Source organism: Choloepus didactylus, chromosome 1 (assembly GCF_015220235.1).
Source record: "Choloepus didactylus isolate mChoDid1 chromosome 1, mChoDid1.pri, whole genome shotgun sequence".
NCBI lineage: Eukaryota > Metazoa > Chordata > Mammalia > Pilosa > Megalonychidae > Choloepus > Choloepus didactylus.
In genome coordinates, this window is record NC_051307.1 from 4,103,691 (window position 1) to 4,120,022 (window position 16,332).

The 16,332-nt window shown below is 45.9% G+C and overlaps 1 protein-coding gene across 2 annotated transcripts in view; it reads left to right on the forward strand.

Annotated features, from left to right (window-relative positions):
- The first annotated feature begins 271 nt into the window (after positions 1 to 271).
- The window catches only part of WDR4 (WD repeat domain 4), a 43,847-nt gene continuing 27,786 nt past the window's right edge, over positions 272 to 16,332 (forward strand). For both annotated transcript variants that reach the window (XM_037831139.1, XM_037831150.1), the window contains exons 1-3: positions 272 to 407; positions 4,749 to 4,814; positions 5,539 to 5,682. In XM_037831139.1, the coding sequence (XP_037687067.1) occupies positions 319 to 407; positions 4,749 to 4,814; positions 5,539 to 5,682 (299 nt within the window). In that variant the 5' untranslated portion in view covers positions 272 to 318. The remainder of the gene's footprint in view (positions 408 to 4,748; positions 4,815 to 5,538; positions 5,683 to 16,332) is intronic.

The window sequence follows — 16,332 nt, forward strand, 5'->3', positions numbered from 1 at the left end:
AGCGGGGACAGGGGAGCCGCCCTGGTGGAGCTCCCAGCAGGGAGGAAAAGACGAGCATTATGCCACCAACTGCCATAATGTGTGGTGTCCCTTCCCACGGGAATAAGTCGCTGGAAGCCTTCAAGCGACTGCAACTCAGCCCGCAAGCGTCGCTCGGAGGTGCCGAAGAGCAAACGTCGCCTGCGCATGCTCCAGGCTGGCTCCTCCGCAGGCCGGTGACGCCACCTTCCGGCGTCCGCCCGTGACGTCACTTCCCGGCGCCGAGGGGGACCGGTGGTCTGGCGGGCGCACGTGGTTGGCGGCGCGGCAGGCGGGCCCATGGCGAGCGCGGCGGGGCTGGCGCTGTGCGGGCAGGCGCTGGTGGTGCGAGGCGGCAGCCGCTTCCTGGCCACCACGACCGCAAGCAGGTGAGGGGGTCTGCGGCTTGGAGAAGGGCTCCCCAGCCGCGGGCACGCCTCAGGGTCTGGGGACCCCCGTCCGCCGCACCGCCGGGGCTCTGTCCTCTCTGGGGTTCCTCCCGTGAGGCCTCGGCGCTCCTCAATGCCGGGACGGTGCAGCGCTCTCTCTGCGCTCCCCCAGGATCCGTCCGCGGCTCGAGCGTGCTCCTCGCTGTCTCCCCAGGACGTCGCGCCCTCGGCCGGGGTCTGCGGCGCGCGCGGCCGGGTCAGCGCCGGGCCCCGGACACTTCCGGATCTGCTGCGGCTTCGGGGGCACAGGTGGGGCCGAGTCACGTGGGAGGTTCCGGGCCGCGGCTCGTGCGGTGCCGCTCCGGGCATGGTTTGGGAGGGCCGCCGGGCCCCCCGGCTAGAGGGGCTGTCACTCTGCGGCAAGCACCGCCGGGGTCACGGAGCTCCAGGCGCTCGCCCTCGCCTTGGCTGGTGCCTGCTCCGTCTACCTTGCCACCTTCCTCCGATCCGGCTCAAATTGCTCTACAGGTTTCCGGGGTCTTAAGCGAGGTTCACCCGGAGCCCTTTCCCTTTCCGTAGTTTCCTTTTCTTTCCTTAACTCTAGTGCTTGGACAGCGCCCCGGGTTTTTAAATCAGAAAATGTTCGTTGATGGAATGGTCTGGACCCAGCAGCTTCGGGGGTCGTAGTAGTAGTCAGCTTTGCCCGTTTCCTTTCTCAGGGTGGCTTGATTCCCTCCTACTTGAAACAGATGATAACCTTTATCAAACGTGCTCTCTGTCCTCCTCTGTTCTTCGTTTGTTTTCAGAAAGATGATTAGACATTAATTAACTTTAGTTCCCATAAAGTGTTTACCCACACATCTGTAATGCACCCCAGATTGTTTAGAGACTCACAATCTCCAATACATGCCACAGTGGAGTCATGGATCTATTAGGATCTTCTTGCTTCAGCCTGCCTTTTTTTTTTTTTTTTTTTTTTGTCCTTGTATGTCTGGTTTATTTCATTCAGTATGTTGCCCTCAAGGTTTCATCATCAACCCATTTTTTTTTAAGATGGTTTTGTTCACATGCCATGCATTCCATCCTAAATAAACAATTGATGGTTCCCTATATAGTCACATATTTATGTGTTCAACACCCTCACCACTACCTATATAAGGACATCTACATTTCTTCCACAAAGCAGGAGGAAGAGTCAAAGAAGGTAGAGAGGCAAAAGAAAAAAGAGAGAAAAAAAAAAACAAGAAACATGACAGCTAGGAAGCAGCAAAAGGAAAGATAACTTTAGATCAAGGTGGAATAAAGGAGTCAACACCACCAATGCCAAGAGTCTGAAACCCCTCCCCTATGCTCCCTCTTATTTGCATTTACCTTGGTATATTGCCTTTGTTACATTAAAGGAAGCATAATACAATGATTCTGTTAATTATAGTCTCTAGTGTATGTTGATTGTATTTTTCTCCCAGTACCTCCCTATTGTTAACACCTTGCAATGTTGACATTCGTTTGTTTTTCCTCGTGAAAAGACCTATTTGTACATTTTATCACAATTGTTGAACACTCTAGCTTTCACTGAGTTATACAGTCCCAGTCTTTATCTTTGTCTTTCGTTCTGGTGTCCCACATGCTCCTAACCTTCCTCTTTCAACCATGTTCACAGTCATCTTTGTTCAGTGTACTTACATGGCTGTTCTACCATCACCCAAAATTGTGACTTTTGGATGACTCCTGTCTTTTCCTGTCAGTCTGTAGTGCTCCCTTTAGTATTTCCTGTAGGGCAGGTATCTTGTTCACAAACTGTCATTGTCTGTTTGTCAGAGAATGTTTTGAACTCTCCCTCATATTTGAAGGACAGTTTTGCCAGATACAGGATTCTTGGTTGGTGGTTTTTCTCTTTCAGTATCTTAAATATATCACACCACTTCCTTCTTGCCTCCGTGGTTTCTGCTGAGAAATCCGCACATAGTCTTATTAAGCTTCCTTTGTATGTGATGGATCACTTTTCTCTTGCTGCTTTCAGGATTCTTTGTCTTTGACGTTTGATAATCTGATTATTAAGTGTCTTGGCGTAGGCCTATTCAGATCTATTCTGTTTGGAGTATGCTGCGCTTCTTGGATCCGTAATTTTATGTCTTTCATAAGAGATGGGAAATTTTCATTGATTATCCTCTATTATTGCTTTTGCCCATTTTCCCTTTTCTTCTCCTTCTGGGACACAAATGATACGTATAGTCTTTGTTTCGTTTTGTCCTTAAGTTCCTGGAGACATTGCTCATATTTTTCCATTCTTTTCTCTATCTGTTCTTTTGTGTGTAGGCTTTCAGGTGCCTTGTTCTTCAGTTCCTGGGTGTTTTCTTCTGCCTCTCGAGATCTGCTATTGTATGTTCCCATTGTGTCTTTCATCTTTTGTGTTGTGCCTTTCATTTCCATAGATTCTGCCAGTTGTTTTTTCGAACTTTTAATTTCTACCTTGTGTACACCCATTGTTTTCATTATACAGTTCATGTTTTTTGCCATATCGTCCCTAAACTTTTTGAATTGATTAAGTATTAGTTGCTTAAATTCCTGTATTTCAGTTGAAGTGTAAGTTTGTTCCTTTGACTGGGCCATAACTTCGTTTTTCTTAGTGTAGGTTGTAGTTCTCTGTTGTCTAGGCATCTGACCTCCTAGGCCACCCCAATCAGGTTTTCCCAGACCAGAACGGGCTCAGGCCCCAGAAGGAAGAAATATTCAGTATCCGGTTTCCCTGAGGGTGTGTCTTAGAAAATTGGTACACCCTGTGATGCCTCAGGTCACTGTGCTTTTCTGCCTAGCAGGTGACTCCTGTCAGCCTGTAACTCCAGACTGGTGTAAGGAATTGTGGCCCGTGGCTGTTTTTTCCCCAGGCTCTGGGGTCTGCTTCTTAATGGAAGGCGGGTAGTAGAGCTGGGTCCCACCCCTTTCCTCTTGGGAAGATCTGCCCCCTAGAGAGAGGTCATTTGTGTGTAAACAGATTCTTTGTTTCTCTGACTCTGCTATCTCCACCCTTGTCTGGGTCAGAGTGCTGTGAGTTTAAAATGGCCGAGGCTTTCTCTACTATAGAGCACTGCAAGCCAAAAATTGTTGAGGCTTTCTCCACTGAGCCGCCCAGTTTGAGAGAGAGAGAGGAAGGGACAGAAAGCCCCCGATTCACCCGTCGGCCAGACATAGCACCCGATCCTTTGGGCTCCCCGTCCCGAGACAGATACGTCCCCTCACTCTCCAAGGTCAGTTGTCCTCTGTCTGCTTGTTGAGGATTTGCTGTCTGTATTGAGCAGTTAACATTAAAACCCCAGTTGGAGCTGGGCTGAGGTATATTCACTTGTTCAGAGAGTGCTGCTCTCCAGCACTGCGAGGTTTTGAAGTTCAGGCTGCTGTGAGAGAGGGGCTCTTGGCTCTTGGCTCTTGGCTCGGATCCTCAGTTTTTACTTACAGATTTTATGCTGCTATCTCAGGCATTCCTCCCAATTCAGGTTGGTGTATGATGAGTGGACAGTCATGTTTGTCCCCCTACAGTTATTCCAGGTTATTTACTAGTTGTTCCTGTTGTTTATTAGTTGTTCCATGGGGACTACGTAGCTTCCACTCCTCTCTTTACTGCCATCTTAGCTCCTCCTTCAGCCTGCGTTTTGAGGAAATTAGGAAACTAGAAAAGTTTCTGGCTTGGAAGACTGTTTCTCTTTGTACATTACAGCGTTCCAAGGGAAAAGTGTTTGGGTGCAGTCACTTTTTACAGACGAAATAGGCAGGAGATTTCCGTGTGCCAGGTCCTGGGGGTGGAGATGGCGGTGGGGGTGGGTTGCCATCCAGCTGTGCCTAAACTGAAGACAGTTTAGGGTCTGATGGAGAAGAGTCCCAAATTGGTAAGTGTTGGGGGGCCATGGGAACTTGGGTGAGGGTTATACAAGGCATTTTTCTAAACAAGCAATGGCAGTTTTAAAATTGGGTGCAAAAAAAAAAAAAAAAAAACAAAACCACTGAAAATGCAACAATGGCAGAACATGGTTTATTATAACCTTGTTGCATTGATTTTTTAGTGCCTGAATAAGTACCTATTGGGTTGTCCCCCCAACTTATGTTAACTGATGCTTTTTCCACGGAACCAAGCCAGTTATATATGACAAATCTAAATATAAGGTTAAACAAATAATGCTCTTTAATTGTTCCCTAAAACTTTGTACCTCGGTGGTTTTCTTTTTGTGACTAAAACCCTTAATAATTTATGAGTATATAGATATTTTTTGTTTCAGAAATAAAGAAGAAATCAGCATTTTTTAAAAAACAAAGTCTTCTTTTTAAAGTCATTCTGTTATTTCTTTTTAGTGATGATGACAGCCTCTTCATATATGATTGCAGTACTGCAGAAAAGAAGCCTCAGGAAAATAAAGGGTGAGACTGCGGCGAAGCCCTGCTGGGCCTAATTGAAGATTTAAATGGGATCCCGAGAGCAGACGTAATTGTCTTACTTGCTGAATCCTTAGTTTCCATTACCCTGCTCTGGATAAAGCAGGTGCCAGCTCAGGAGGGAAACATGGAATTAACTTTCAAATTGGATTTGAGAATGTTAGGACTTTTTCTAAATACTCTTAATCACTTTCATCAGAGTAATAAGTTATTTTATTGGTTCCTTGAGGTGTATGTGTAAAATGCATTGAAGGCAGATGTAGGAAATTAAAGTAACCTCATTGATAGGGGGTTTCCTTCGCTATAATTGGTCTGTGGCTCGTTTTTTTGAGTTTGATTTAAAGATTTGTCCAGCCATGGGTTAGTTCAGTTCCATGAGGGGTTTGGGCCAAAGGACCCTGGGGGTCCTTCTGGCTCAGCCCTTCAAGTTCTGGCACATTTTTCTATTTAGTTGTTTTTTTTTTTTTAATTTTAAAAATTTATCTTATTTTATTTTTATTTACTTTTTCGTTTAGTTAGGTTTTGCTTCTCTAAAATTAGACCTACTTTGAAGCTCCTCACGTCCCCTTAATGTGTTCTTATGTCCCGGCTGCAGGAATCTCGTAATATTTTCTCCTTTTGCTCACGTTATAAATGAACGGGGCTGGCCGTAGAGGAACACAGTTGTGTTTTCCCAGAATGCGTCATTGTTTCCTGTTCTCTCTCTCAGGGAGGACGGGCAGCCTGTGGATAAGGGCAGCGACACGATTCTGGCATCCACCTTCTCCACGTCTGGCAGCTATTTTGCTTTAACTGATGACAGTAAGCGTCTGATTCTTTTCCGTACAAAACCATGGCAATGTCTGAGTGTCAGGTATGAAATGCTAACGTTGAATCATTAAGCTGTTGTATGCGGTATTTGTACTTGCATGTCACTCACTAACCATGCTGACCATGGTGATGCGATTAGTAATAGTCATAAGCGCTAACCCTTAGCCCCAGGTATGTGCCAAGAACTATTTCCAGCATTTCCCATGTGTTAACTCAGTCATCCCAAAACAGCCCTGGGAGGGAGGCAGGGGCCTTGTTCTCGTCTGCTCGGCTCAGAGGGGCCGAGCTGCGACCTGGGCCTGCTGCCCTGGCTGCGGAGCAGGTGCCTTGGCCCTGTGCCCTCTTGCTTCCCAGATGGAGTATCCCTGGGCCTTGAGCCTGTGCTAGGAGCATGCGAGGGTTCTGGGTCAGCTTAGGCGTCTGGAGCACAGTTTTAGCTCAGGTGGGTTTTACGTTGGGGCGCGTCCTCCTGAGGATCTGGAGAATGGGAGGGAGCCCAGCGTTGATGGGCAGGTGGTTAACTCGGACAAGGACATAAGGTGCCACCAGGCCTGGCGTTTCCGCCTTGCCCTTCAGAGTCCTGTAAACGCACTTTTGCCTTATTTACTCCTTTTCCTGATCTTTCTCCATCACTTTCCAAAAGGGTAGAACTGCTGCAGTTTTGCAAAGCTTCATTTCCCAAGTTTCCCAGCTGCTAAAACATACCAGGCAGTGGGGTCAGGAGAAGTCCAAAATCTAGGTGTCAGCAAGGCAATGCTTTCTCCCAGGAGACTGTGGTGTTCTGGGGCTGCTCGTGGGCAATCCATTGTCCTTGGCTTTTCCGTCACATGGCGATGCAGGTGGCAGCATCGTCTCCTTTCTCCTCTGAGTTCCTTGGCTTCCAGCTCCTGGCTGCTCCCTGTGGCTTCTCTTTGTGACCTTCCCTATAAGGCCTTCAGGTATAGGAGTGAGACCCGTCCTGGTTGAGCTGGGCCACACCTTCACTGCGGTCACCTCATCCAAAGGCCCTGTTTACAAGGGCTCACACCCACAGGCCTGGGTTAAGATTAGGAACATGTTGTTCTGGGGTGCAGAGCTCCAAGCCGGCACACTGAGATGCCTGCCTGTCACTACCCCCGTGTTCTCCCCAGTGGTGGTGTGGTGATGCTGCCAAGCACGGTGCTGGGCGGGTCTCGGTTTTTATCAGCTCTCATGTTCTAGTATGCACTTTCTTCATTTCTTTAGTCAGGTCAGACTGGGATTATGCTAATTAATCTGGGGCTCTCATGAAAGAGTGACTTGGAGCAAAATCCACTCCTGTTCCCTTCGTCTGTCTTCCCTGAAAACTCACAGATTAATTCTTTGGTGATCAGAGACAAATGTATACAGGATATAGTATTCGAACCACCAGAGTTAAGGTATTTCCTTTGTAGGTAGCTCATGCCTGTATTGGAGACACTATTACAGGTTTTTATTTCATCTTATTTTCTAAGAGGGTCAAAAGCCAAATTCCAGGAGTCATCAAGGAATACCCACCCTGCCCTTTATTCCGTCCAAGTTTAAAGTACAGCCAAGTAACTTACTACTTTGTTTTCATTATATATGTATATATATGTATTTTTTTTTTCTTTTCACAGCTTCACTCTTTTTTTTTTAATTGAGATTGTTCACATACCATACAACTGTCCAAAGCTCCAAAGTGTACAGTCATTTGCCATGGCATCACCATACAGCTGTGCATCCATCAACACAATTAATTTTTTTTTTCAATTTTTAGAACATTTTCACTACTCCAGAAAATAAATAAAGACAAAAAAAAGGAAACTCAGATCCTTCCATACCCCTAACCATGCCCCCCTCCATTAGTGATTCATAGTTTTGGTATAGTACGTTTGTTACTGTTGATGAAAGAATGTTAAAATACTATTGACTGTAGTATATAGTTTGCAGTAGGTATATATTTTTCCCTATATGCCGCTCTATTATTAATTTCTAGTTATAGTGACATACATTTGTTCTAGTTTGTGAGAGAGATTTCTAATATTTGTGTAGTTACTCATGGACATTGTCCACCACAAGATTCACTTTATACATTCTCATCTTTTAACTTCCAACTTTCCTTCTGGTGACATGTGTGACTCTGAGCTTACCCTTTCCACCACCTTCACATACCATTCAGCACTGTTAGTTATTCTCACAACGTGCTACTGTCACCTCTGTCCATTTCTAAACATTTAAGTTCACTCTAGTTGAACATTCTGCTCATACTAAGCAACCGCTCCACATTCTTTAGCGTCATTTCTATATCCTGGTAACTTACATTTCATGTCTTTGAGTTTACATATTATAATTAGTTCATATCAGTGAGACCCTGCAATATTTGCCTTTATGTGTCTGTCTTATTTCACTCAATATAGTGCCCTCAAGCTTTCTTCATCAACCCATTTCTTTTAAGATGGTTTTGTTCACATGCTATACATTCCGTCGTAAGTAAACAATCGTTGGTTCCCCATATAGTCATGTATTTATGTATTCAGCACCATCACCACTCTCTATATAAGGACATCTCCATTTCTTCCACAAAGACAGAGGAAGAGTCAAAGAAGGTGGAGAGGCAAAAAAAAAGGCAAGAGAGAGAGAAAAACAAATTAAAAAAAAACAAAACTTGATAGCTAGAAAGTGACAAAAAGAAAGATAGCATTAACCTAAAGTAGAATAAGCAGTCAGACAGCATCACCAATGCCAGGAGTCCCATACCCTTCCCCTATTCCCTACCCCCCCATATGCATTTAGCTTTGGTATATTGCCTTTGTTATATTAAAGGAAGCATAATACAGTGTTTCTGTTAATTCTAGCCTCTAGTTTGCATTGATTGCATCCCCCCATCCCACCCTATTTGTAACACCTTGTAATGTTGACATTATTTGTTCCACCTCATGTAAAAACATATTTGTACCTTTTATTACAATCGTTGAGCACCATAGGTTTCCCTGAGTTACACAGTCCCTGTCTTTATCGTTCGTCTTTTGTTCTGGTGACCCACATGGTCCCAGCCTTCCTCTTGCAACCATATTCACAGTCATCTTTGTTCAGTGTACTTACATTGCTGTGCTACTCTCTCCCCAAATTGATTTCCAAACCTCTCACTCATGTCTTTTCTGTTCTGTCTGCAGTGCTCCCTTTAGTGTTAACCTATAAAGCAGGTATCTTGTTCACAAACTGTGTCATTGTCTGTTTGTCAGAGAATATTTTAAGGTCTCCCTCATATCTGAAGGATAGTTTTGCCGGTTATAGGATTCTTGGTTGGTGGTTTTTCTCTTTCAGTATCTTAAATATATCACCCCACTTCCTTCTTGCCTCTGTGGTTTCTGCTGAGAAATCCACACATAGTCTTATCAAGTTTCTTTTGTATGTAGTGGATCACTTTTCTCTTGCTGCTTTCAGGATTCTTTGTCTTTGACGTTTGATAATCTGATTATTAAGTGTCTTGGCATAGGCCTATTCAGATCTATTCTGTTTGGGGTATGTTGTGCTTCTTGGATCCGTAATTTTATGTCTTTCATAAAAGATGGGAAATTTTCATTGATTATTTCCTCTATTATTGCTTCTGCCCCTTTTCCCTTCTCTTCTCCTTCTGGGACACCAATGACATGTACATTCTTGCTTTTCATTTTGTCCTTAACTTCCCAGAGGCATTGCTCATATTTTTCCATTCTTTTCTCTATCAGTTCTTTTGTGTGTAGGCTTTCAGGTGCCTTGTTCTTCCATTCCTGAGTGTTTTCTTCTGCCTCTTGAGATCTGCTGTTGTATGTTTCCAGTGTGTCTTTCATCTCTTGTGTTGTGCCTTTCATTTCCATAGATTGTGCCAGTTGTTTTTTCGAACTTTCAATTTCTGCCTTACGTACGTCCTGTGTTTTCATTATACGGTTCAGCTCTTTCGCCATATCTTCCCTAAACTTTTTGAATTGACTTATTATTAGTTGTTTCAATTCTTGTATCTCAGTTGAAGTGTAAGTTTGTTTCTTTGACTGGGCCATAAATTCATTTTTCTTAGTGTAAGTTGTAGTTTTCTGTTGTCTAGGCATCTGGTTTCCTTGGTTACCACAATCAGGTTTTCCCAGACCAGAATGGGCTCAGGTCCCAGAAGGAAGAAATAGTTGGTATCCAGTTTCCCTGAGGGTGTGTCTTAGAAAATTGGTACACCCTGTGATGCCTCCAGTCACTGTGCTTTTCTGCCCAGCAGTTGGTGCCTGTCAGTTTGTAACTCCAGACTGGTATAAGGAGGTGTGGCCTGTGGCTGTTTTTCCCCAGGCTCTGGGGTCTGGTTCTGAGTGGAAGGCAGGTAGTAGAGCTGGGTCCCACCTCTTTCCTCTTAGGGAAGATACACCCGCTAGGGAGAGGTCATTAGCATTTGAATAGTCTCTGACTCTGCTGTCTCTGCCCTTGTCTGGGTCTCAGCACTGGGAACTGAAAATAGCTGAGGCTTTGTCCATTGAGCTGAAAAAGGGACAACAAGTCCCCTTCGGGGCTAGTCCGCAGCAACCCTCTGGCTCTCCAAGGTCACTGGTCACCCAAAGCCTCTGTCTGCTTGTTGGGGATTCATAGCTGGTAGTGAGCAATTCACACTCACTAATTAAAACCCCAGTTGGAGCTCAGCTGAGCTATATTTGCTTGCTGGGAGAGAGCTTCTCTCTGGCACTCCAAGACTTTGCAGCTTGGGCTGTGGGGGGAAGGGTCTCCTGGCTTGGATCTGTGGTTTTTACTTACAGATTTTATGCTGTGATCTCAGGCATTCCTTCCAATTCAGGTTGGTGTATGATGAATGGACGGTCACGTTTGTCCCCCCGCTGTTATTCTGGATTATTTACTAATTGTTTCTGTTTTTTTCACTTGTTCCAGGGGGACTACTAAGCTTCCACTCCTCTCTATGCTGCCATCTTTAGATCCTCTCTCCATTGTATATATATATTTTTAAATGTCAGGGTAATAGGTGCATGTGATGTTGAAAAATTCATGAAAAGTTGAACCAAAGGAGGTACAGTGAAAACCTAAATCACCACCACCACCTTCCATTTCCCTTTCCAGTAGAATAGTGATTCTTTTTTTTTAATCAGTTTTACTGAGATATATTCATGTATCATGCAGTCATTTGTGGTATACAATCAGCTGTTCACAGTACCATCATATAGTTATGCATTCATCACCCCAGTCTATTTTTTGAACATTTTCCTTACACCAGAAAAAGTAAAAATAAGAATAAAAAATAAAAGTAAAGAAAAAAAAACAAGGAAAAAAATATGTAGTGCCCCCTTGAGGAGCTTGTGGAGAATGCAGGGGTATTGGCCTACCCCACCTCGATGGTTGCTAACATGACCACAGACATAGGGGACTGGTGGTTTGGTGGGTTGAGCCCTCTACCACAGGATTTACCCTTGGGAAGACTGTTGCTGCAAAGGAGAGGCTAGGCCTCCCTATAATTGTGCCTAAGAGCCTCCTCCCAAATGCCTCTTTCTTGCTCAGATGTGGCCCTCTCTCTCTAGCTAAGCCAACTTGAAAGGTGAAATCACTGCCCTCCCCTCTACGTGGGATCAGACACCCAGGGGAGTGAATCTCCCTGGCAACGTGGACTATGACTCCCGGGGAGGAATGTAGACCTGGCATTGTGGGATGGAGAACATCTTCTTGACCAAAAGGGGGATGTGAAAAGAAATGAAATAAGCTTGAGTGGCAGAGAGATTCCAAAAGGAGCCGAGAGGTCACTCTGGTGGGCACTCTTACGCACAATATAGACAACCCTTTTTAGGTTCTAAAGAATTGGGGTAGCTGGTGGTGGATACCTGAAACTATCAAACTACAACCCAGAACTCATGAATCTCGAAGACAATTGTATAAAAATGTAGCTTATGAGAGGTGACAATGGGATTGGGAAAGCCATAAGGACCACACTCCACTTTGTGTAGTTTATGGATGGATGAGTAGAAAAATAGGGGAAGGAAACAAACAGACAAAGGCACCCAGTGTTCTTTTTTACTTCAATTGCTCTTTTTCACTTTAATTATTATTCTTGTTATTTTTGTGTGTGTGCTAATGAAGGTGTCAGGGATTGATTTAGGTGATGAATGTACAACTATGTAATGGTACTGTGAGCAATCGAATGTACGATTTGTTATGTATGACTGCGTGGTATGTGAATATATCTCAATAAAATGAAGATTTAAAAAAAAAAAGTATAGAAGAAAACCCAAATTACCCCCCCCCACACACACACCCTATTTTTCATTTAGTTTTTGTCCCCATTTTTCTACTCATCATCCATACAGTGGATAAAGGGAGTACCATTCACAAGGTTTTCTCAGTCACACTGTCACCCCTTGTAAGCTGCATTTTTATACAATTGTCTTCAAGAGTCAAGGGTTGTAGTTTGATAGTTTCAGATATTTACTTCTAGCTATTCCAGGGCAGGGAGAAGAGGCGCCCCACACTCGGGGAGGCAGACATTAAAACCTAAAAAGTGTTATCTGTATCGTGCATAAGAATCCCCGCCTGAGTGATCTCTCGACTCCATTTGGAATCTCTCAGCCACTGAAACTTTATTTCGTTTTATTTCGCATCCTCCTTTTGGTCAAGAAGATGTTCTCAATCCCATGATGTCGAGTCCAGATTCATCCCCCGGAGTCATATCCCCCATTGCCAGGGAGATTCACTCCCCTGGTTGTCAGATCCCATGTAGGGGGAAGGGCAGTGAGTTCACCTGCCAAGTTGGCTTAGCTAGAGAGAGAGGCCACATCTGAGCAGCAAAGAGGCACTCAGGGGGAGACTCTTGGGCACAATTATAAGCAGGTTTAGCCTCTCCTTCCTGTATATATATTTTTATTCTCTACCTGAATTACTTTGGGATGTGTAGAATCGTGACTTTTAAAAGCATCCGAATCATGCTTGCTGATGAATTACTTCTTCCAGCTGACTCCCGTGAACACAGACTGTCATTATCTTCAGCAACATGTTGGAACCTGAAAAACATTCAGGACACAGGAGACATATTAAGCATTTTGGAATTCAGAGTAAAAGTCACAAAGTGGCCTTGAAATTGCGGACCCTGCCCTGCTGCGGCTGTTGGTCCTGTCGGGCAGCGGCTCTCCCTCTCCTGCTGGTCACCCTTAGTTTTGCTTCAGAAATTCGTGGGCAAGGAGGGGCCCACATTGAGTAGGCTGGGTGATGGCAGCGTTCTCACCCTTCAGCTGGGCAAGGTGCAGATGATCACGCTTTCTTGCCACTGCTGCTAAGTTTACCTGTGGACGGGGTCATAGCTTTCATCAGATTCTCAAAGGGATCTTTAGCCCGGAAGGATAGCAAAAAAAAAGTAATTAAAAAAAGTTTATTAGAGAAATTGTAGGCTTACAGAAAAATCATGGTGAAGAGTTCTTATATTTCCCTGTTATTAACACTGCATTAGTGTGGTATCTTTGTTATGGTTGATGAAACAATATTATAAATATGCTATTAATTATGGTCTGTAGTTAACATTGGGGTTCACTCTTTGTGTTGTACAGTTCTCTGGTTTTTAAACATTTTTATGCTGGTCACGTGGATATTTCTGATTTTAAGCACCTCATCAAATACAGAGGTCAGCACATTGTTGTGCTCCCCTCCCACCATCCATTTGCTGGTAAATTCTCTTGATAAAGGCTGCTGTGGCTGCTGCTGAGGTTTCAGCGCTCCCGAGAGTCACTTGGGGAAGGCGTCTTGTCACTGTGCAGGCTCCGGTCTGTTAGGTCAGGGGCGGGGTGGCTCCTGGGCTGCTGGCCTCCGGCACGCTCCTTGAGCAGCTGGGTATGGAACTGGCATTGCTCTTTGACTGGCGAGCCCTGTGGGCTTTGTAAACCTGCAGCAAACCGCCCAGGTTGGTGAGGGCACAGGAGTGGTCAGAGGACCTGGGTGTTTGGCCTGGGAGAGAGGAGACTTGGTGTCTTCTAGGACTGTGGCTGTGGGGTGGCAGGAGAGTGAATGTCATGCTGTTGGGCTCCTGGAGGCCCACCTGGAACCGGCGACAGAAATGCCAGTGCAGGTGAAGCCTCAGGGGGTGGGAAGCTGGGGTGATGTGGCTGTTGAAATTCCGATGTGTGGGTGTAAGATACTTTGGATTTTGTTTTTGCTTGCATTTCACTTGTTTTGCTATTTCAAAAAGCGCTTCAATGAATAACTTGATGCAGACATACTGATTTCTGTTTGTGAGTTTAGCTGTAGGAGAAAGTCCCCCAGATGAATTGCCAGGTGCATTTGTAATTGGCATCTCAAGGGATGACACCTGTCTGCCTCCCCGAGTGTGGGGCGCCTCTTCTCCCTGCCCTGGACAACACAGGGCAAGAGAAGAATGGTATCTTTTGTACTTGTATTCTGAGTCAGGGGGAGCAGTTTTTTTATATGCTTAGGAAGCATTTGTCTGTGTATTTTGTGACCTGTCTTTTCATACCCTTTGTTTTTCCATTGGGTGGTCCCTTTTACTGATTTTAGGAGCTCTTTGTGTATTAGGAAGCTTAAGCCTTTTTCCTGTTTAGTCTGTCTACAGAGATTTTGCTTTGGCGCGTCTTTTCAGTGGCATGACTGTATAGTGTGTGGCCTGTTTATGGCCATGGAGACCGTGGTTGAGCATTTCCTGGTGCACTTGCTGCAACTGGCACACTTGGTGCCGGCGTAGCAGAGCCCTTAGCAGGCACGTACACCCGTGTTCTCTCTGGAGGATCTAATTAGATCGGGGGAATCGAGGAGGGGTTCTTAGTTCTGTCTGCTCTGGAGTACAGTTGGGTGCCTTACCATGTTGCTTTTCTCCATTTTCCCCATTTAATTTTATGGCTCATACACAAAATTAGAAACTACAGAAAAGGACCAAGTGGGAACCAAGAAAGCACCCTTCATCTCACCATCCGGAGCTATCCCTTGGGAGTAAACATTGTGGTGTATGTGCTCCTAGTTTTTCTCTGCCCGGTGTACTACTGACTTTAGCTTTTGGCATGAGCTTTTTTGGAGGCTGCTGGATGTGGTGCTGTTCCGTGATGGTGGAATGTCACGTTGTTTCCCGGGTTCCACTGCCAGAGTGACCCTGTTTCCTGGGATACGTTCTCACCCTGGAAGTCTGAGGCGAGGGCGCGATGGAGACGGAGTAGCCCACACAAGGTCACCCTCCTTTCTGGCTCCAGCTGCAAGGTCAGGGGCTCCCAAGACCACCGATGGGTTGGCTGCTCACTAGAAGGACTCACGGAACTCCCCGAAAGCTGTCATCCTCATGGTTCTTATTGATCACAGGAAAAGGACGCAGATGAAAGTCACCCCAGGGAGGGGCGCCTGGGCAGAGTCCAGGAGGGCTCGAACCTGGAGTTTCTCTTGTCCTCTCTCCGTGGAGTTGCAGATGGCGCTACTTTCCTGTCACCACTGCGTGACAGTAGGCACGGAGTGTCGTCACCAGGGACGTGTGCCTGAGTTTGGCGGCTGGCATTTTTATGGGCTCGCTCGGGTCAGTCAGGTGTGGCTGACCTGACACTGTGGAGCCCGAAACCCCCATCACAGCTCGCACTGCTAGACCGTCCAGTGGCCGTGGCCCCAGGTCCAACAGAGACACACTCCCTAAGGTCTCCTCAGGACATGAGGCCAAAGGCCAGACCTCTCTTGGGGTAGGGGAAGTTCTCTGTTACACAGCCAGCTTGCCTCGAGTTAAGGCTTTCGCTTCCTGGTGCCTGGTGCGAGCCCTACCTCGGGAGGGGTGCCCGCTGCCTGCTGAGTGGGGGAGCAGAGCCTGGACTGCTGCTTCCAGTGGGGGTGAGGCTGGTGGTGTCTGGGAGTTGGCATCAAGCTTGCGCTTGTGCAGACACGAGCTCCACTGTGTCAGGCGAGGTTGTGCAGCGAGGCATTCGGTTGCCTGTAAGACGGAGACTCGAGGGAAATGTCACTTCAGGATGTGTGCACCGGTGACGAGAGGCATTTCACTTTGACCTTGGGGATGAGTGGACATCCACACAGCCTGTCTGCACTCTCCTGGCTCCCACTAGTGGATCTTGTGAGCATCCATGGGGCTCACAGGGTCTGGCTGCCCAGAAAGGGCTTGGTGCAGACTTTGCACCCCAAGCTTGAGCCACAGAAGAAACAGTGGGTAAATGGGATTGCATCAAAATTGAAAACTTGGGTGCATCAAACAATATCAAGAAAATGAAAAGACAGCCCCCAGAGCGGGAGAAAATATTTGGAAACCATCTATCTGATAAGACTTTAATATCCTGAATAAATAATTCTAACAATAACAAGACACACAGCCCAGTTAAAAAATGAGCAAAGCACTTGAATAGAGCTTTCTCCAAAGAAGGTATAAAAATGGCCAATAACCATATGAAAGGTGTTCAACATGGGTAGCCATCAGGGAAATGCAAATGAAAACCACAGTGAGATTCCACGTCACACCCCCCAGAATGGCTGTTACTAAAAAAAAGGAAAATAGTGTGGATGTGGAGAAATAGGAACCCTTGGGCATTGTTGGTGGGAGTGTGCAGTGCCCCAGCTGCCATGGAAAACAGTTTGGCCGTTCCTCAGAAAGTTACATGACCCGGAAATCCTGCTTCTTGGTGTATACGCAGAACTGGGAGCAGGGACATGGACAGACAGCTGCAGGCCAGTGTCCCTTGCAGCATTATCCACGGCGGCCAAACAGTGGAGGCCACCCCAGTGTCCC